Source organism: Lethenteron reissneri, unplaced genomic scaffold (assembly GCF_015708825.2).
Source record: "Lethenteron reissneri isolate LAM-NWPU_2019-01 unplaced genomic scaffold, ASM1570882v1 scaffold_214, whole genome shotgun sequence".
In the NCBI taxonomy this organism is placed as follows: domain Eukaryota; kingdom Metazoa; phylum Chordata; class Hyperoartia; order Petromyzontiformes; family Petromyzontidae; genus Lethenteron; species Lethenteron reissneri.
The window spans coordinates 92,365-114,979 of NW_026891736.1; the positions used below are offsets into that span (position 1 = coordinate 92,365).

General features: G+C 50.6%; 1 protein-coding gene across 1 annotated transcript; it reads right to left on the reverse strand.

Annotated features, from left to right (window-relative positions):
• Nucleotides 1-766: 766 nt before the first annotated feature.
• PSMC6 (proteasome 26S subunit, ATPase 6) lies at nucleotides 767-19,809 on the reverse strand. Its single transcript, XM_061547876.1, has 14 exons — nucleotides 19,700-19,809; nucleotides 17,523-17,602; nucleotides 16,539-16,578; nucleotides 12,644-12,696; nucleotides 11,215-11,282; nucleotides 10,739-10,853; nucleotides 9,657-9,744; nucleotides 8,884-8,945; nucleotides 8,238-8,361; nucleotides 7,207-7,268; nucleotides 4,911-5,031; nucleotides 2,786-2,866; nucleotides 2,292-2,363; nucleotides 767-1,664 (listed from the first exon to the last, which is right to left on the reverse strand). Exons 1-14 carry the CDS (start codon nucleotides 19,800-19,802, stop codon nucleotides 1,546-1,548), a joined length of 1,188 nt encoding a protein of 395 aa, XP_061403860.1. The 5' UTR covers nucleotides 19,803-19,809; the 3' UTR covers nucleotides 767-1,545.
• Between the last annotated feature and the right edge of the window lie 2,806 nt (nucleotides 19,810-22,615).

Genomic DNA, 22,615 nt, shown 5'->3' on the forward strand with positions numbered 1-22,615 from the left:
CACCAGCCCACAGGGGATTATTGTGTTCGTCCGTCCGTCGTTCGTCGTGCATCCAAAAATGGGAGGGGTGGGGCTGGGTGGAGAGGGGAGGGTGGGGAGGGGCTGGGTGGGGAGGGTGGGGCTGGGTGGGGGGTAGGGCTGGGTGGAGAGGGGCTGGTCACCCCGTGGTGCCCTTAGAAAACTCAACGTTTAACCTACTCACGCTGGCTTGTGCCCACCCTCAGTCGGGCATATTTGCGGAATACAACACGCCGCCGTTGACCCTGGCCATTGACCGAACAACCCAACGTTCCTACCAGCTCCCTCCGCAGGAATGTGTTGTATATTTACGAGTATGTATCTCTGTATCTTTGTATCTCTACGAGTCTCCACATATCTCCGACTCTTATGTACCTCTAATATCTACATAACTAATTGGGGTCTCTACGTTTTCTACAGGTCCCTATGTATCTCTATGAATCTCTTATGTGTATATATATCTATTCATCTTTTACGAGTCTCTACGTATATTATCGAGGGAACTGGCTACATGGGATCACCATCATACGTGTAACAGATCAAAGTAAATTCAACTTAGACTGCCTTCATAAACAGCTGTCAAGAGTGACTACAACACAGGCCTCCTGCTGCTGCTGCTACCGCTGGTATCGACCCTGACCACCACACACGAGTCCCCGAACTAACGTAGGAGACGAGAGCAGCCCGTCCTAGGAACTTCCTAAACCTTCCCACTCCTCCTCCTCACACACACAGCGGACAAGTAAAACTCGTGCGAGTGTTTATTTGAAAACGTGTGGGGGGGGGACACAAGACCAAACTTCACCACGCCGGTGCAACTCAAAACGCATGGCGCCCATCCCTGCGAGCCAGCGCTGAACTCTGATCGCACTCCGAACTCAACTGGAACATCGCCTCAACGTCACCAACAAACGACAACAATGCAACATGGCCGCTAGGCCTCTACGTGGGTCTCTGTGCGAGTTCGTGTGAGTCTGTGTGTCTCTGTGTTTATCTCTGTGCCTCTGCGTGTGAGTGTGTTGATGCGTGTCTGTCTGTGTATCTGTGTCTGTGCATGTCTGTGTGTTTCCCAGGCCTATGCGTGTCTCTGTTTGGGGAGCAGTGGTGCAGCAGTTCGTGCTACGCTGCGCTACAAACCCGGTGCCGCGAGTTAAATTCCAGCTCACGGCCACCACTAGTGACGATTATCTAAACCGGTCCTGGTCCTTCCTAGGTCGAATGAGCCTTTGCAGCGGTCTGTAAACATCGTCACTGGGGAAGTCAAAGACGGCTGGGCGTGGTGCTGGCCACCCACCTCCTCGTGTGCCGTGTCGGCCTTCATAGGTGCTCGCTTACAGCACTTGCCCCAACAGTCTGCTACAGGCTATATGTTAGATCAGTGTATTTGTGTCTGTGTGTGTCAACCTGTGTGTCTATCTGTGTGCCTATGTATGCGCCTCTCAATGTGAATGTGTGTGTCTCCCTCTGTCTATCTCTTCGTGTCCCTTTGTGTGTCGGTGTGTGTCCCTCTGTGTGTGCGTGAATCTGTCAAATGGGCTTGTAGTCCAGCTTGGACTCCAGTTTCTTTGACTCAGCCACCTTGCGCACAGCCTTCATGAAGTCCTCCTGCATCACGAACTCACGCTCCGCCCGGATCGCAAACATCCCTGCAACACCGCAGACACAGACAGAGTGGCCCCGGGTAGCCTCCACGCAGAGCAGGGGCAAGGGTCGTCCAGAGAGCACTCTCACACCGACGCCTTTGTCTCCCCCGGCGCTGAAGTGGGGCCACGGTGGCGAGGAAATGTGGACTGCCTCGCCCGGTATGCAGGAGGTCGTGGGTACGCACCCGACCCGAATGCCACGGTGATGAGGAGGTGTTAATTTCCTCACCCGGCCCCACATCCACAGCCGACCCCACCTCTACAGCGAGCGTGTGAGTGGGTGGGTGAGTGGTTGACAGTGAGTGAGCGGGTGAGTGGGTGGGTGAGTGAGTGAGTGGGTGGGTGAGTGGGTAGCTGGATGGTTGAGTGGGTGCACGGGTGGATGGGTAAGTGGGTGACAGTGAGTGAGCGGGCGAGTGGGTGGGTGAGTGAGAGAGCGGGTGGGTGAGTGAGAGAGCGGGTGGGTGGGTGAGTAGGTGACAGTGAGTGGGTGACTGAGTGAGCAGGTGGGTGGGTGAGTGAGCGGGTCAGCGGGTGAGCGGGTGAATGAATGGGTGGGTGAGTGAGTAGGTGACAGTGAGTGGGTGACTGAGTGAGCGGGTGAGTGGTGAATGACAGTGTGATACTCACCAGCCTCTGTGCACACGTTCCGCAGGTCGGCTCCGTTGAAACCATCGGACAGCTTCACGATCGCCTCATAGTCTGCGCACACACAGACACACACACACAGACAGACACACACACCACACAGAAACGCGCACACACAGACACGCACACAGACACAACGCAAGGACACGCACACGGACACACAGACACGCATACAAGGACACACACACACACGTGGACACGCACACAGACAGGGTGATGGGGGTGATGGTGGTGATAGTGACGGCGGGGTGATGGCTGTGGTGGTCGTGATAGCGAGTGTGTTGATGTTGATGATGGTGATTGGTGATAATGTCATTGGTGATGGTGGTTATGGTGACATGGGGGTGGGTGATGGTGGTGATGTTGATGGTGATGTTGGTGGTGATGGTTATTCTGGTGGCAATGGTGGTGGTGATGATGGCGGTGGTCATGGTGGTGATGGTGATGATATTGGTGATGTTGGTGGTGATGTTCACCGATGTCGCCGTGCTTGGTGATGGGAGCAGCGTGGATCTTCATGATGTCCAGACGCCCTTGCTCATTGGGGAGTTCAATGTCTGATACACAACACAGCGCGACACGATTAACACACCACACACAATACACACGATACACACGATACAGCACAATAGACACACAACAACACGAAATACTTACAACACACATGCTATACACACTATTTACTACCATAACGAGCCACGTTGGCCAGACCCCCTCATTAATAATCATGAAGCGGTGACGTCTTCCAAATGGACCCCCTCCTCATTAATAATCATGAGCAGGTGACGTAACTCCACATGTAGCACCCCCCCCCCCCGCCATTAATAATAATTAGCGGGTGTTGTTACTCCACATGGGGGGGCGAGGTGCCTCCTCCCCCCTCGTCAGCGTCAACTTACAACCCTCACTACAAAGGCAGAACCCTCACGTCACGCGATCTCCGTCACGCTGTTGGGACATCAAAGTAAAAAGGGCGTCATGACGAATAAGGGATTATCACCTTTTAATGAAATAAGTATGTCACCGCGGCCTTACCAATTGCACATTCATTGATGCAATGAATATCACGTCACGGTCTGCTTTTCGCTTGCAAGTTTCAGATTTACTGAAATACACCCGTCCTTGGATGGGCAAAAGGCTAGTCACACAATATAAAGACAATACAAACTACACACACACTGTACACAATACCACATGGAATACACATAACACGCATGACACACGCAACACACGACACACAACACATGCTGTACACACAACACAGGCAATATACGCAACAAAGATAAAGTCCCACTGTATAGCCTGCAAAAGCCTGTTGGGGCAAGTGCTGTTAGCGAGTAGTGGCACCTATGAAGGCCGGCACGGCACACAAGGGGGTGGGGGTGGCCAGCACCACTCGTGGCCGCCTTGTCTCCCCTGTGGCGATGTTTACGACACACCACACACAAGGTAGTAATTTGAGGCTAAGTCGACCTAGGGTAGGCCCAGGACCGGTTCAGATAATCGTCACTGGTGTTGGCCATGAGTGGGAATCAAACTCGGGTCGCCGGGTTCGTAGCACAGCATATCGCTAACCGCTGCACTACCGCTCCCCATACATAACACACACAACATGGCCACACGATGCAAGCAACACACACAACATGATACACAACACATCCGAGTCTGTGAGTCTGTGTGCGAGTCTATGCGAGCCTGCGTGTGAGTCTGCAGCTAGATCACCTGCGCGCTCACACGCACGTGAGAGTCTGTGAGTGTGTGAGTCTTTGTGTATGTGTGTGAGTCTGTGTGTGAGTCTCTGTTGGCACAGTAGGGGGCACAGGTGGTGCATCGGCCAGTCATCATAGTCGACCCATGACACCTGGGTCTGTCCCGTGACCTCCTGCCAGCGGGCGTTCGACACTTCGTGGTATTAACATGCACATAGCTTGGCACAAGCGCCGTGGTGATGTCACCGCTACTTAGTGGAGAATGGTAGTTGTTGTATTGTTGTTGTGAGTCTGAATCTGTGGGGGTCTGAATCTGTGTGAGTCTGTGTGTGTCTTTGCTGTCTGTGTGAGCTTGCACTCACATAGTGAGTCTCTGTGTGTGTGAGTCTCTGTGTGTGTGAGTCTCTGTGTGTGTGAGTCTCTGTGTGTGTGAGTCTGTGCGCGAGTCTGAGTCTGTGCGCGAGTCTGAGTCTGTGCGCGAGTCTGAGTCTGTGCGCGAGTCTGAGTCTGTGCGCGAGTCTGAGTCTGTGCGCGAGTCTGAGTCTGTGCGCGAGTCTGAGTCTGTGCGCGAGTCTGAGTCTGTGCGCGAGTCTGTGCGCGAGTCTGTGCGCGAGTCTGTGCGCGAGTCTGTGCGCGAGTCTGTGCGCGAGTCTGTGCGCGAGTCTGTGCGCGAGTCTGTGCGCGAGTCTGTGCGCGAGTCTGTGCGCGAGTCTGTGCGCGAGTCTGCGCGCGAGTCTGCGCGCGAGTCTGTGCGCGAGTCTGTGCGCGAGTCTGTGCGCGAGTCTGTGCGCGAGTCTGTGCGCGAGTCTGTGCGCGAGTCTGTGCGCGAGTCTGTGCGCGAGTCTGTGCGCGAGTCTGTGCGCGAGTCTGTGCTAGTCTATGTGTCACTCACGGATCTTGCGGTCCAGGCGGCCAGGACGCAGAAGCGCAGGGTCCAGGGTGTCCGGACGGTTAGTGGCCATGATCATCTTCACCTTGCCCAGGGTGTCAAACCCATCCATCTGGTTCAGCAGCTGTAGGCGTGCACATGCAGCCACGGTATAGAGATACACACACGTATGTATACATATGTATAGTTTATATATAAACATACATTGACATACGCGTCTATACTCATGCGCACAACAGCCGCAATTCGCCAATGAGTGGCAGTGACGTCACCACGGCGCTTGCGCCAGGCTAGATACACCTTGAGGCTTTTCGCTGCCAGGAGGTCAACGCTGTGGGTTATCTTCTGTGATAGACTAGGTGTAGGTGGCCGTGGGACTGCCAGAGATGACTGGCAGATGCACACCACCTGTGCCCCCTTTCTGTGCCACCGTGCTGTATTTCACCGCCCAGTGCTCTGCTCGTTGTTGTGAGCGTCGCTCCTCCGCTGTTGGAGGGCGAATGCCTCCAACTGCCCAGTAGCGTCCTTCACGAGCCTCCTCCACAGAGGCCAATCTTAACACCGCTGGTACCGGTGTTCGGCAAGTCCACTCAGTTACAGATCCTCCTGCACCACATCAGCTCCATCTTTCTCTAACTAGTGCCATGCCCATTTAGCCCCCTCAATCCAGCCAAACAGAAGCTGCTTGAGCATGCGGTGGCTGGGTATGCAGGCTACATGAACCCAGCCAACGCAGCCTAACTTGCCGTAGCTCACTGATTATGGGAATGTGTCCAGATATTTGAAAGATCTGTGAGCTTCTCACAAAATCCAGCCTGGTTAAACCCAGGATGGATCATAGGCAGGCCAGCCTGAATTCTGGCCTAGAGGAGCCAAAGCTACGTGCAGAGAAACAGGTCAGGTAGCTTCCAGACAGCGTTACGCAGATGACAAAAAGACAATGCCGCTCGACTGATCTTAATTGGTTTACCAATAGAAAGCCATCCCTTGACCACACCCAGGCATCAATCAGCTTCCTATTTTATCTGTACCAGATGGAAATTGTACCGGTACATCCATAGAAAGCTTCTCCAACTCTGTGGTCAAAGATGATGTTCAATAATACACAGGGTCAAGAGAACATCGCTGTCGCACCCCAAAGTGAATAGGGAATAAGCTATGACTCCTGGCCACGCAAATTTACCCGGGCCTGCCCACCATCATGAAGGTCCTTAATGATTGTGAGCAGAGATTCAGGGATTCCGAAAGCACGAAGAAAAACGCAGAGTCCAGGTTTATTGATGGTATCATAGGCCTTGATCAGGTCAATAAAGCAGAGATGTAGGTCCCACTGAAATTCCCTACACCTCTGCTGTAGCAGCTTTACAGATAAAATGGTGTCCATGTTAGACCGGCCTGAAACCAAATTGGGGCTCCGCAAGCCTCTCCTCAGCATGCCTGGCAAGGGGGACCTTTCAAGGCACACTTAGGAAGGAGATGCCCCGGTAGTTGTTATAATCAGTGTGGTGTCCCTTCTTAAAGAGGGGGAACCACCAGGGCATCAATCCAATCCTGTGGAACCCATCCTGTGGTCCAGACAGTTGTAATGATATCACAAAGGGCAGTCTGCACACACATGTCACCCTCCCTCAGCAGTTCGTTTGGGAGATCATCTATGCCTGTTGCTTTTCCTGGTCTCAGACTGGATCACTCTTCATGCTTCCTCAACAGATGAGACGTCAGCCAGCTACTCACAGGGTGCGCTTACTTCCTCCAATATTTCAGTTACAGCTGCCCCAGCAGTCATCCCCACCCTGTCTCGTGATGTTTTATGGGCTGAGGGATTTCCCCTCCCCCAAGACCTCAGAAATGCTCAGAAAACCTGCAAACCAGTTTCTGGGGGTCGGAGATTGGATCACCTTTCCTTCCCTTAAGGATGGTGATCGGTGTGGCACTGCAAGTTACTTTTTTTGATGGAGTTAAATTATGATTTGTGAACGTGGGCTACTGAGGCAGATTCCTCAGAAACCCGCACCCACCACTGATCCTTGCAGCGCCATATGGCTCTCCGAACCTCCAAGCGAAGGCTGCGGTAAGCCTCCTCATTCTCTGACGTGGGATGTTGTAGACAGCCAGGGTCTCTGGGGAGGTCTGCACTGCGTACCCAAAGCAGCCATTGCAGCTGCAATGAGCCACAACCATGACCCTCACCCCTTGGCATCAGGAGGGGGGGGTCGATGCCAATCCCAGCTGCAGGCGATGATGAAATTCTCACCTGCAACTCTCTCACACTCTCTCTCACCCACTCTCACCCTCTTACCTCCATCAGAGTTCTCTGAATCTCTCTGTCAGCTGATGTCCCCTCTGAGAAGCGACGCCCACCTACACACAAAGACACCCCATGTAGCCAGTCTGTTGTGGCAAGTGCTGAAAACTAAATGTTTTGTTTTTCCAGGTAAGGCCCACTGAGCTGCGTAGCTCTTTTTAAGAAGTGACCTGGCCACCACAAATGAGAGCTCAACGGAGCGGCTAATCATCACGTGGAAATGTATTGCAGCCAAATACTCTAAACGTGGAGGGGAAAAACCGGAGGACCTAGAGAATAATCTACATCACCACAGGGAGAACATGCAAACTACAAATATACAGGCATCAGGGTCGGGATCAAACCCACAAACTCCTGTATACCAGGCGAAGTAGTTAACATCTCCTAGCCCCCATTGTGTCAGGGTTTGTATCGGACCGACGAACTCCTGCATACCAGGCAAGGTAGTTAACATCTCCGAGCCACTGCACCGTATTGCGACTCGCGAAGTGCTGATAGCGAGTAGCAGCACCTTTGAGGATGTGGTGTGGTCAGCACCAGGCCCGGGCACCTCTGTCTTCCCCCCGTGCTGATGTTTACACAACGTACCATGGATTAATTTAAGGCTGAGTTGATCTAGGTGAACCCCAGGACCAGTTCAAATATTCACTACTGGTGTTGTTGGTCTTGAGTGGGAATCGAACTTGGGTTCCAGGTTCGTAGCACAGTGTGTCTGTATGCGTATGTCTCAGTGTGTACTTGTGTGTGTCAATATCTCTGTGTATCTCCGTGTGTATCTGTGTATCTCTTAGCGTGTATCTCTGTGCATGTGCATCTTTCCCTCTGTATCTCTGTGCATGTGTATCTGTCAGTATCTATGTGTGTCTTTGTATCTGTGCGCGTGTATCTGTGTATGTACCTTTGTGCATCTGTTTATATCTCAATGTATCTGTGTGCATCTGTGTATGTATCTCAATGTTATCTCAGTGTTATCTGTGTGTGCCTGTGTACCTCGGAGCACGTGCATCTCTCTTTCTCTCACTCACCGATGGCGTCGATCTCGTCCATGAATATGATGCAGGGTTGGTGATCGCGGGCGAAATTGAACATCTCGCGGATAAGTCGGGCGCTCTCCCCAATGTACTTGTCTACTATGGCGCTGGACACCACCTGGACACGGGGACACGGAGTGGGTGAGTGAGTCTGCATGTGTCTGAGTCTCGATGTGTGTGTGAATGAGTCTTTGTGAGACTGTGAGAGTCTGCGTGGGTCTCTGTGTAAGTGGGTGAGTCAGATTGAGTCTGTGTGAGTGGTGAGTGTGAGTGGGTGGGTGCATGGTGAGGGTGAGTGAGTGAGTGGAGAGGGTGAGTGGGTGGGTGAGTGGGTGGGTGAATGGGTGGGTGAGTGTGAGTGATGACGGTGAGTGAGTGGGTAAGTGGGTGGGTGGGTCAGTGAGTGAATGGGTGGGTGGGTGAGTGCATGGGTGGGTGGGTGAGTGAGTGGGCAGGTGGGTGAGTGAGTGCATGGATGGGTGGGTGGGTGAGTGAGTGGGTAGGTGGGTGAGTGCATGGGTGGGTGGGTGAGTGGATAGGCGTGTGGGTGAGTGGGTAGGTGGGTGAGTGCATGGGTGGGTGAGTGAGTGGGTAGGTGGGTGGGTGAGTGAGTGTGAATGAGCGCAACTGTGAGGTTCACCTTGAGGAAGTTGCAGTCAAGTTGGCTCGCCACGGCCCTGGCTAACAGAGTTTTACCAGTGCCTGTAAAACAAGAACACACACGTATACACACACGTACATGTGCACAAATACACACACGTATATACAAGAACAACAACCGCCAATCGCCACTAAGTGGCGGTGACATCATCATGACGCTTGTGCCAGGCCATGTGCACCTTGAGGCCACGTAAAGTGTCGAACGCCCGCTGACAGGAGGTCACGGGGCAGACCCAGGTACCACGGGTCGACTGACTGAGATGACTGAGATGACTGGCTGATGTACCACCTGTGCCCCCTACTGTGCCAACTTGCTGTGCTTTAGTCACCCGGCGCTCCGCTCGTTGTTGTGAGCGTCGCTCCTCCGCCCTTCGAGTTGTTGGAGGGCGACTGCCTCCCACTGCCCAGTAGCGTCCTTCACGAGCCTCCTCCACAGGCCGATCTTGACACCGCTGGTACCAGTCATCGGCAAGTCCACTCAGCTCCACATCCTCCTGTACCACATCACTCCATCTCTTCTCTAGTCCGTGCTGCCTCCGTTTAGCCCCCTCGATCCGGCCGAACAAAAGCTGTTTGGGCATGCGGTGATTGGGCATGCGGGCTACATGACCCAGCCAACGCAGCCTTGCCTGCCGGAGGTGCTCACCGATGGGACTTTGTCCACATGTAAACACACGCGCATACTCACGCACACACACGCGTTCGTGCATTGTTTACAGGTGGGGAGTGGGGGGGGCCCGGCGTGTTGGTTACCGGGGGGCCCGTAGAGGAGACACCCCTTGGGGGGGGTGATCCCCACGCGCTGGAACAGCTCCGGGTTGAGCAGCGGCAGCTCAATCACCTGCTCACTCACGCACGTGAGAGTCTGTGAGTGTGCGAGTTACTGCGTGCGAGTCTGGGAGTGTGAGAGTCACTGCGTGTGAGTCTGTGAGTGTGTGAATCTCTGCATGAGCCTGCGTGTGGTGAGTTTGTAGTTCAATCACCTGCTCCCTCACACGCACGTGAGACTGAGCATGTGAGACTCTCTGAGCATGTGAGTCTCTGTGTAAGGGTGAGTGTGCGAGTTGTATGCGTGTATTGAGTCTACATGTGGTGAGACTGCGTTTGAGTCTGCAGCTCAATCAGTTGTTCGCTCACATGCGAGTGAAACTGTGAATGTGGGAGCCTGTGTGTGGCGAGTCTGCGTGTGGCGAGTCTACAGCTCGATCACCTGCTCGCTCGTACGCCCATGACACTGAGCGTGCGAGTCTATGAGTCTGCCCGAGTCTGTGAGTCTGAGACTGACAGTTTGCGTGTCTCTCTATGTGAGTGGGTGAGTCTGAGTGAGACTACCTGAGACTGAGAATCTACATGCGTCTGTGTGTGTGTCTATGCGTCTCTGTGTGAGTGAGTCTGAGTTTGCGTGCGTGTCTTTGGGAGTCTGAGTGAGTCTGTGAGAGTCTGTGAGGATGTGTCTCTGTGAGCCTCTGTGTGCGAGTCTGTATGAGTTGAGTCTGCGTGTGCGAGTCTGAGTAAGCCAGTGAGCCCGAGTCAGTCTGTGAGAGTCTACGTGTGTCATTGGGAGTCTCTGTGTGGCTGAGTGAGAGTCTGTGGCCGTGTGTGTCTCTGTGAGTCTCTGTGTGAGTGGGTGAGTCTGAGTGAGAGTCTGTGGCAGTGTGCGTGTGTGTCTCTGTGAGTCTCTGTGTGACTGAGTGAGTCTGAGTGAGAGTCTGTGGCAGTGTGCGTGTGTGTCTCTGTGAGTCTCTGTGTGACTGAGTGAGTCTGAGTGAGAGTCTGTGGCAGTGTGCGTGTGTGTCTCTGTGAGTCTCTGTGTGAGTGAGGTGGAGGTTGCTCACCTCTCGGAGTTCCCGGATCTGCTCGGTGAGCCCCCCGATCTCCGAGTAGGAGACCTGGCCCGGGTCTTCGTGGGACATGTTGTACACCAGCGGGTCCACCTCTCTGGGCAGGTACCTGGGGAGAACCACGGCGGGGCCTCGCTCACCCAACCACTCACCAACTCACCCACTCATTCATCCACTCACTCACTCAGCCAATCACTCAACCCCCCCCCCCCCACTCACTAACTCGCCCACACACTCACCCACTCACCCACTCACTCAACCACTCAGATATGATGATGGTTCTAATGGTGGTGTGCTAATGGTGGCGGTAGTGATCATGGTAGTGATGGTGATGATGGTGGTTGTGATGATGGTGATGATTGCAAGGATGATGATGCAGTGGAAGAGGAGCAGCTTTAACCCTGTCTGGGAAATTCCACATTCACATGGCAAGGGCAGGAGATCCAGTGGGCAGCACTGGGTGACCCCACCTCATGATGGTTAGCGTGGTCATGTCCAGGGCCACTCGGGTTCCTGCCTTCAACTTTGACTTGTCCAGCTACAGAGAGAGACAGACAGATATACAAAGAGACAGATACTGAGAGATATATCTAGGCACACTGAGACATACATAGATATCGAGAGCGACAGAAATATGCAGATATATATAGACGCAGAAGTAGACAAAAACTGAGACATATGATATACTGAGAAAAAGATCCACACAGATACAGAGAGAAAAGACATGAAGATATATACGCAGATACAGTGAGAGGTACAGATATAGAAGCACATGAGGGAGTGGTGTCACCAGCACCGTACCTGGCCACCTTTGCCTCCCAGTGCTGACGTTTAACAAACTGGAGGCGCTTATTTTGAGGCCAAGTCAACCTAGAGGAGGCCCATGACTGGTACTGATATTTGCTGTCACTATCCACTGCACCACCACTACCCAACACAAAGACAAAGGTGCCCCGCACAGCCTAAAACAGACTGTTGGGGCAAGTGCTGTTAGTGAGGAGCAGCGCCTATGAAGGCCGGCTCTGTGGCACGCGAGGGGGTGAGTGGCCTGCACCACGCCCGGTCGCCTTCGTCTCCCAGTGGTAACGTTGACGACACACCACTCCTTCGGATAATCACTTGAGGGCTGAGTGGACCTAGGGGAGGCCCAGGACCGGTTTGATTAATCGCTATCACTGATGGTGTTGGTGGCGGTCGTGAGCGGGAATCGAACTTTGGGTCTCTGCTGGGGTTCGCAGCGCAGCACAGCGCTAACCGCTGCGCCACAGCTCCCCTCAAGACACACACAGCACACACAGCCTACACGGGACACACAGCACACACAGCCTACACGGGACACACAGCACACACAGCCTACACGGGACACACAGCACACACAGCCTACACGGGACACAGCACACACGGGACACACAGCACACATGGGACACACAGCACACATGGGACACAGCCTAAACGGGACACAGCACGCACGGGGACACACAGCACACAAGGAGACATACAGCACACACAGAGATACAAAGAACACACGAGGCACACAGGGGACACACAGCACATGTGGAGTGCTCTGTCCCGTGGTGGCGACATGTTGACTACCTCGCCTGGTATGCAGGAGGACATGGGTTCGATCACAACCCCGACGATGCTTGCTGCTGTATATTTGGAGTCTGTGTCTCTCTCACCCCGTGGTCACATGGATTTTTCTCCGGGTCCTCCAGTTTTTCCGTCCACATTTAGAATCAACGTCACGCGTTTAAGGGTATTTGGCTGCTATAAATGTCCACGTGATAAGCCACTTCGTTGAGCTATCATTTGTGATAGCCAAGTCACTTCTGAAAACAGCTACATAGCTCAGTGGGCCTTACCTAGCAAAATTAATATAATGTATAGTTTTATAGTCACCTGTCTGCGACATCCGACCACATAGCGAGGCCCATTGGTAGCCTTCACGATAACTGAGACACAGAGGCAGAGAAATCATTGTCAATATCATGAACATCAGAATACCTGGGACACACAGACAGCCCGGCATTCTCACTCACAGACATACACGTATACACCACAACAACACCACTAGGTGGTGGTGACATCACCACGGTGCTTGTGCCAGGCCAGGTGCCCTTTCCGGCCACGTGCAATGTCGAAGGCTCGCCGACAGGAGGTCACAGGACAGGACCCAGGTGCCATGAGTTGACCGACTGAGATGACCGACAGATGCTTCCCACTAAGCCAATTTCTTGCGTTTCCGCCGTCTGGAGTTCTGCTCGTTCTTCTGAGTATTGCTTATTCGTCCTCCATCTGGGTTAAACCCAGGGTGGATCGTAGGCAGGCCAGCCTGAATGTTTCAAACCGGCGCAGAGGTTCCATTCCTTCAGTCTAAATAAAGATTCTGATTCTGACGGAGAAGTCTCAATGTTTCGCGAGCATAGAGAAGGGAGGGCATAACAATGGCCGAAAAGACCCGAAGCTTCATGTGGAGCGACAGGCCAGGTAGCTTTCACACAGCGTTACGCAGCCAATGAAGAGATGTCACCAGACGAATTCCGAGTGAGACCTCCGTTGCCAAACCAGATTTGGTCATAAGCACACTGCCCAGGTACGGGAACTACTCCACTCTCTCCACAACTGCCCCATCCACTCATGGGGAGTTATGGAGATGGGAGTATTTGATAATGTAAAAACACCCAGCCAAGTGCTATGTTTTGGTGGGGCTGATGGTAAGGCCCCAGGTTCAACAGCAGCGCCCTCCAACTCCTTCTCAGAGTGAGCAATAATCAACAGATCTTTTTCGATTTAAAGCTTTCGTGACTGCAGGGATTAATCTTCTTGGTTCTTTCGGTAAAGTCACGTATTATTTTATTATTATTTTCCTTCTACGTGACTTTACCGAAAGAACCAGGAAGATGACTCAACAGATCATCAGCATACGTAACATGGTTAATTAATAGGGAGCCATCTCTTTACCCGGGCATCGATCATCCTATCATTGTATATGTACCAGATGGAAATTCCTCTGGTACATAGTCAAAGATGATGTTCAATAGAACATGGGACAGAGGACATCCCTGTCACACCCCAAGGTGAATAGGGAATGGCTCCAACTCCAGGCTACACAGCTTTATTATCCAGGCCTGCCAACCATCATGAAGGCCCTTAAATATTGTGAGCAGAGAGTTAGGGACTCCAACAGCACGATAATCTAGAGCCCTGGCCTTATGATGGTATCATAGGCCTTGATCAGGTTAATAAAGCAGAAATGCTGGTCCTGTTGATATTCCGTTCACCTCTGCTGTAGCAGACGGACACATAAAATGGCGTGCGTGCAAGTCCGCCCTGGCCTGAAACCACATTGGGGCTCCGCAAGCCTCTCCTCAGCGTGCCTGGCAAGGCGATGTTAAATAATCCTTGCCAGGACCATTCCCGGCACACCAAGGAGGGAAATGCCCCTGGAGTTTTTAGTCTGTGTGGTGCCCCTTCTTGAAGAGGGGGACCACCAGGGCATCCTTCCAATCTGCAGAACCCGTCCTGTGGTCCAGACAGCTGTATTGATATTACATAGGAGAGTCTGCACACAGACGCCACCCTCCCTCAGCGGTTCACTTGGGAGATCATCTCTGGCCGACACTTTACCTGGTCTCAGGCTCTAGATTGCTCTTTGTACTTCCCCAAATAATGGTAGCCAAATATCTCCAATATTTGCGGAAACAGCAGTCCCAGCGCAGGGTTATCCCAACCTTGCCTCGATATTATCTGGGCTGAGGGATTTCCCTTCCCCCAAGTTACTCATAGAATTGCTCAGCAAATCCTTAAGGATCATGATAGGTGTGGCGCTAATGGAATTAAAGAGTGATTTGTGACTGCGAGCTACTGAAGCACTTTCCATCTCCATAACAATCCACGACCACCACTCTATCCTTACAGGACTACACGGCTCTCCGAACCTCCAAGCAAAGGCCACATTGAGCCTACTCACCCATTTCCCCTCGGCATCAGGAAGGGGGAAGCATGTCAACCCCAGCTGCAAGCGATGATGAAATTCTCGCTTGCAACTTTCATCAGCTAGCTGAGAGCACGTCACTTTGGGTTTGAATGGGGTCCTAAATGGACACCTACCACCGGAGTGGAAGAATGGCAGGTGCATTTTCCAGATGGCAAGCTGATGGTCAATGGGCAGAGTAGCACCACGATAGATCCTGGTGTTAAAGACATGGGCCCGAATTCTCGTATCACTATCTAGTCCAGCAAATGTTCTTGCTTAGACCCGGCATGCATCCATGTAGTTGTGTGGATGCGTCAATGCTGGAACGTGTTGGTGATTACAAACCTATAAGCTGCACAGAAGTCTAACAGCCTCCTACCGTTGTTATTGAGCTGATTTGGCCCATGCATTCCAATCACCTGCATCCTAAACAGGCATTGAAGTCACCTGATAGTCACTATCCCGAGATCCACTTTAGCTAGCACCTGTGACAGGTCATCGAAGGCATGCGACTCATCAGCTTTGCCTACATCCCTCCAATGATGTTCATCTTCAGTGGGGGTGTAAACCAACCACCACCACCATTCTTAAACTCCTGGTGATGGGGAGGCAAGCCCACAGTCACTTTGGACTCACAGCTTCCCACACCTCACCTCCACACTCCCAAACCCCCTTCATTCTTTTGTTCAGAAGCAGAGCCACTCCCTGTTGTTTGGAAGTTTCCTGCCCTGTGTGCAGGACTGTCCACACATCAAGGAGCAAGAACCAATCCACCGGACCCTCTTGTAATCCAGAGGTCCAGGCAATACCGCTCCATCTCCTGACGGCGTTTGTGTACGTCATCGGTTTTTATTCCAATTAAAACTAAAATAAAATAACTTTATCGGTACCAAGGCTCCCCACAAGGCCATTCTGGAGGGTTGTGTGGCACAGTATGGCGCCAGCTATCGTAGAGTACGGCGGTCGTGTTGCTACGGTTCTCTGCGGTAACAATGTTTTCATAAAAACGTCGCTACTACACCTCTCTAAAAATTGACGCTGAACCGCTCGCGCCTTCCGAGATTCAGCAGTGAAGGGGACACCCACCACCCGGCAACTTACAGACGTCTCATAACGGCAAACGGTTGATATATTTTGTGGTTTTAGTGGCAATTAAATTTAAGGTGGAGGGGTCACAAGCCCCTCGCGCCAGTCCAGAGCCCACGTTGGCCACTGTGGCGGCTGTGATCGCCATAAGGGCATCAACGGATTGGCATTGCTCACAGCTACCACAGCGTTACCAACAATCAACCACCGAGGAGGTGGCGGGGGGGTTTAAATTACCGAGCAGTGCTACCCAAATTACACCGACATGGAGAGGCAGCGAGAGACACGACACACAGTAACATCGCGACCACCAAAGATAAAGATCCCCCGTATAGCATTAATAGACTATTGGGGCAGGTGCTGTTAGCGAGCACCTATGTAGGCCGACACGGCACACGAGGGGGTGGGTGGCCAGCATCACACCCGGCCGCCATTGCCTCCCCTTGTGGCGATGTTTACACATCGCACAAGGTACTCATTTGAGGCTGAGTCGACCTCGGGGAGGCTCAGGACCTGATCAGATAACCGTCACTCGTGTTAGCTGTGAGCAGGAATCGAGCTCGGGTCGCCGGGTTCGTAGTGCAGCGCTCTAACCGCGACACTTCCGCTCCCCACAACCACAATCACCACCATCATGACCACCACAATTGCCATCACCACCATCTGTTGGAGTTGGTGTCCACAGACTGGGCCCTGCCATAGGAATGTGTAATTTCCAGAGCCAGTTCTTACATTTGTCCTCAGTGAGCTGTTTGAGAACCTCTCCCACAATCTGCAACACAAAAACAGTTGGTGAAACACTCGCAACGTGAAACACTCAATAGTCACACTCAGCCACTCGGTTATTCACTCACTCGCTAAAAAACTCATTCAGTGACACTGGGTCAAACTCAATAGACACTCAATAGACACACTCAGCTACTCACTCGCTCACTCACTAAAATACTTATTAAGTGGCACTCTGTGACACACTCAGTAGACACACTCAGACACTCGGTTATTCACTCACTCGCTAGAATGCTCATTCAGTGACACTGTCATACACTCAATAGACACACTCTATAACCACTCAGCCACTCGCTTGCTCACTCACTCACAAAAACACTCATTCAGTGACACTGTGACACACTCAATAGTCACACTCAGATACTCACTCGGTTACTCACTCACTCAAACACGAATTCAGTGACTCTGTAACACACTCAATAGTCAAAATCAGGCACGCACTCACTCATTCAGTGACAATGACACATTCAATAGACACTATCAAAAGACACTGAGCTACTCACTCGCTCACTCACTAAAATACGTATTAAGTGGCGCACTGTGACACACTCAGTAGACACACTCAGACACTCGGTTATTCACTCACTCGCTAGAACGCTCATTCAGTGACACTGTCATACACTCAATAGACACGCTCAATAACCACTCAGCCACTCGCTCGCTCACTCGCTCACTAAAACACCCATTCAGTGACACTCTATTACACACTCAATAGTCACACTCAGATACTCACTCGGTTACTCACTCAAACACTAATTCAGTGACACTCTGTGACACACTCAATATCCACACTCAGACACTCATTCAAACACTCATTCAGTGACACGCTTTGACACACTCACTCAATAACCACATGGTCATTCACTCAATGACTCCCGAGGCAGTAATGACTGTCCTTTAGCGAGTGGTGGTAGTGCCTTGTGTCTGTACCTGGCCCACGCTCTGCAGAGCCTTGAGGTCGTTCTCGGACTTGTCATACTGCTTAGTCAAATCCTTGAGCTGTTCACGGACTGAGAGACACCATCACCACCATCATTATCATCAACACCACCATCAACACCATCATTATCATTAACACAACCATCATCATCAACACCATCACCACCATCATTATCATCAACACCACCATTATCATCAACACCATCACCACCATCATTATCATCAACACCACCACCATCAACACCACCATCACCACCACCATCATCAACACCATCACCACCACCATCACCACCATCATCAACACCATCACCACCATCATTATCATTAACACCATCACCATCATCATTATCATCAACACCACCATCACCACCACCGTCATCATCAACATCATCACCACCATCATTATCATCAACATCATCACCACTATCATTATCATCAACACCATCACCACCATCATTATCATCAACACTATCACCACCATCATTATCATCAACACCATCACCACCATCATTATCATCAACACCACCACCATCATCATCATCAACACCACCAACACCATCACCACCATCACCAACACCATCACCACCATCATTATCATTAACACCATCACCATCATTATCATCAACACCACCATCACCACCACTGTCATCATCAACATCATCACCACCATCATTATCATCAACACCATCATTATCATCAACACCATCACCACCATCATCATCAACACCATCACCACCGCCATCAATGATAACAAGAGTGAGTGTAAGTGAAAGTTCGTGACGGTGAGTGGCGGAGTGATAAGTGAATCGTCTTGGTTCTTTCGGTAAAGTCACGTAGAATGGAAATAATAAAATAATAAAAATAAAACATAATAAAATAATTCTCACGACGTTTCGGCCACAACGCAAGCAGCCGTCCTCAGGTGAAGAACAGGTCTGTCAGAAAGACAGCGTCTGAATCATTTTATTATGTTTTATTTTTAGTATTTTATTATATCCATTCTACGTGACTTTACCGAAAGAACCAAGAAGATGAATCTCTGCAGTCACGAAAGCTTTAAATTGATAAGTGAATGTTAAGGAGTGTTAGTGAGTGATAGTGATGGTTAGTGAGTGAGCGGGATTGATAGTTTATAGAGTGTAAGTGATAGTGAGTGCAAGTGAAAGTTCGTGAGGGTGAGTGGCGGTGTGAGTGATGGTGATAGTGTCAGTTAGTGATGGTGAGTGTTAGTGTTAGTTAGTGATAATGAGTGATAGTGATAGTTAGTGATGGTGAGTGATAGTGATAGTTAGTGATGGTGTTAGTTAGTGATGGTGAGTGATAGTGATAGTTAGTGATGGTGTTAGTTAGTGATGGTGAGTGATAGTTAGTGATGGTGATAGTTAGTGATGGTGAGTGATAGTGTCAGTTAGTGATGGTGATAGTTAGTGATGGTGAGTGATAGTGATAGTTAGTGATGGTGAGTGATAGTGTCAGTTAGTGATGGTGATAGTTAGTGATGGTGAGTGATAGTGATAGTTAGTGATAGTGATAGTTAGTGATGGTGTTAGTTAGTGATGGTGAGTGATAGTGATAGTTAGTGATGGTGAGTGATAGTTAGTGATGGTGATAGTGATGGTGAGTGATAGTGATAGTTAGTGATGGTGAGTGTTAGTGTTAGTTAGTGATGGTGAGTGATAGTGATGGTGAGTGATAGTGATAGTTAGTGATGGTGAGTGTTAGTGTTAGTTAGTGATGGTGAGTGATAGTGATAGTTAGTGATGGTGATAGTGATGGTGAGTGATAGTGATAGTTAGTGATGGTGAGTGATAGTGATGGTGAGTGATAGTGATAGTTAGTGATGGTGAGTGTTAGTGTTAGTTAGTGATGGTGAGTGTTAGTGTTAGTTAGTGATGGTGAGTGATGGTGATAGTGATGGTGAGTGATAGTGATAGTTAGTGATGGTGATAGTGATGGTGAGTGATAGTGATAGTTAGTGATGGTGATAGTGATAGTGAGTGATAGTTCGTGATGGTGAGTAGGTGCCGGAGTGCGAGGGCTTGAGGCCTTGCGGGATGAGGCGGTGACTGTGCACAATGCGGGCGAGGCCGCTCCCTGTACGCGGCGCGTGCGGGTGAGCGCTGGCGAGGGTCGAGTGGCGAGGGGCGAGTGGTGAGGGTGTCGCTCACGCTCCCGCAGTCTGCCGTCCACCTCCTTGTGCTCGAGCAGCTTCTTGCGGTGCTCGTGCAGCGCCGCGTCCCGCTCCGCCATTGCGACTCCTTGCACTGACATGACGTCACTGGCACGCGCGCGCTCGCGTGACGTCACCGCTACTCGCATTTTGACGTGACGTCACTACCACTCGTGCTGGTGTGACGTTCCTAGTGTTCGCTCTGACGTGACGTCACCACTACTTGTACTATAGCGTGACGTCACTACCACTCGTGCTGGTGTGACGTTCCTAGTGTTCGCTCTGACGTGACGTCACCACTACTTGTACTATAGCGTGACGTCAACGCTAGTCGCATTTGCGTGACGTTACTCGCGCTCGCGTGGCGTCCCCTTCTACTCGCACTGGCAAGATGTCACTACCGCTCGCACTACATGACGTCACTACTACTCCAACTGGCGTGACGTCATCCACTGCTCGCATTGGCGTGACCTTACTACTCGCACCGACGTGAAGTCATTATTGTTCGCACGTGCATGACGTCACCTCCACTCGCACCATCATCTCTATTCGCACGGGCATGACGTCACCACTACCCGTACTATCGTGACGTCACTACTGTTCACACTGGCGTACTGCTACGACTGCTCGCACGGGCGTGACGCGACTAGTATTCCCACTGGCGGAACGTCACCACTACTCGTACTAACATGACGTCTTCACTGCTTGGTCTGGCGTGACACTACTACTCACGCAGGCTTGACGTTGCTGGCGTGACCTCACGGGGACGCTCACACTGGTGTGACGTCACCACTAGTGACATGCACGTGACGTCCCCAGATATTGACAAAAGCGCTTTGTCAACAACCACTTGCAAACGCGTGACGTCATATCCACACCCACACACGAGTGACGTCACATGCTGGACGTGGCGAGAGAAACAGAATGAATCCTAAAAGCTACGAAGCGCTTCATCACAGATGTCCAGCACGGGTGCACGGGCTCAGCAAAGTCACAACAGTGCAACAAAGAGCTTTATAGCTCATCGGATTCCTTCAATATAAATACATTTTCAGATATCGAAAAAAATTGTGATTCGTAAATAATACATCCATTTATTAAACAGCGTGGGCCATAAGTAACCATCCGATTTGTTTTGCAAATACATTTTGACGCGCTCTAAATGATGGAACATTCTTTAATTCGTTGGGATCCGATATAATTACGTGCGACAAATGATACCTTGCCTGCCACTGCCAAATCCGTGCTCTTATAACGGCGTTCTCCATCACTCCCCTCAACACTTCATTGTGAGGACAACTGCACTCCTCGCAATGCTGCAACTCTAGCAGCAGCTGGATCTTATATCTATCTCTTCTATATAAATAAATACCTTAATCTGTACGTCTCAAAAAACCTCTGGGGTTACTCCCGACAGGGTAGGAAGCTGACATTCGGTAGCTTTTAAGGACACAAACAGCGGGGAGAGAAATCAGAAAATTCGACATTTTCATTTTAAGGCCCTCAAATCTCGATTTTGAGTGCTTCCCATAAACGTGTTCTGTGCCCGGTGTCATTCAGAAACCGTTCAAAATAAAACATTGCGAGATTTTTTTGTTTCGTATGATAAGAGAGCCTTAGACGGCAAATAAAAAGACAGCGATAACCACTGGTTGGCTTCTATCTTTGATTGTGTTTGAGATATTTGGGATTCAGGCGGGTTTTTGAACGAAAATAAATTCGCATTTTGTGACGTTGACATGTGAATTAGAAAAAGGGTAAAAGATAGAAGAGCTTCCACCCGTAGACTATTAAGTTCATTAATTTTTGTTCTGTCTAATACAAAAAAAGAACAATCTTTAAATCGTCAACAATTTTTTTTTCGGAAAATATCCGAATATTTGGAGTAGTTTTTAAGTTGTCTGATCGTAGATAAACATTGGAAAACAAATGTTATCAGGTTAATTAATATATTTTATTAAAACGTTTGCCTGACGAAGACGGGCTTCATGAACTAGTTCGCTTGTGTTGCGATCGAAACGTCGTAGTTTTTTTTACCTATCGACGTGACTTTACCGAAAGACCCAAAGAATATGAATTCCTGCAGTGACGAAAGATTCAAGTCAAGATTTAGTTCGATAGAATTATGCACGAACCCCAGAACCTGCAATTGTGTTTGTTGGCGAAGTCGCTGAGGTGAAAATCAGCTTCATCCCACATCATCACATTTGTAATAAGGGGCCGTCCATAAATGACGTCACGCGATTTTAGACGATTTTTGACTCCCCCCCTCCCTTCATCACACGGCGTCACAAAAAGTCAGACCCCCCTAACATATGACGTCACAAAGCTCTGCCCCCCCCCCAAAAAATACTTCAAATCGCTTTAAACTATTGTCATTTTAGTGCGTATTTAATGTGGCGCTGCACTTTGATGTTGGAGGAGAAAACATGTATTAAAAAGTATATTTAATTAAGTAGAACGTGTTGTCTATATTTATTTACAGTCGCACATTTTGATGTGACGTCACATTTCTCACCCCCCCCCCCCTCGTCACACATAGCCACAAATGTCTGACCCGCCCTAGGTGCGTGACGTCATTTGTGGACGGCCCCAAATCACATTTGGAGGGCCTCCAGAGATTAAGTGAAAAGTTATACTGGTAGGAACGAAGTGGACCAGACCACCAATAGATTAATGTGTCCGTCCGTCCGTCCGTCCGACTGTCCGTCCGTCCGTCCCTCCGTGTATCAACATCGCCCCCTACTGCAAACACTTGGCATGACCCTACAAAAACCTTTAGACTCAGTGACGCTATCCTGGTAGCAACATCGCCCCCTACTGCAAACACTTGGCATGACACGTGTAACATTCCCTTATTCCCTGAGATAGCTTTTGATTAAAACCTTAAAATTAAATAAAGTGCGCGCGTTTC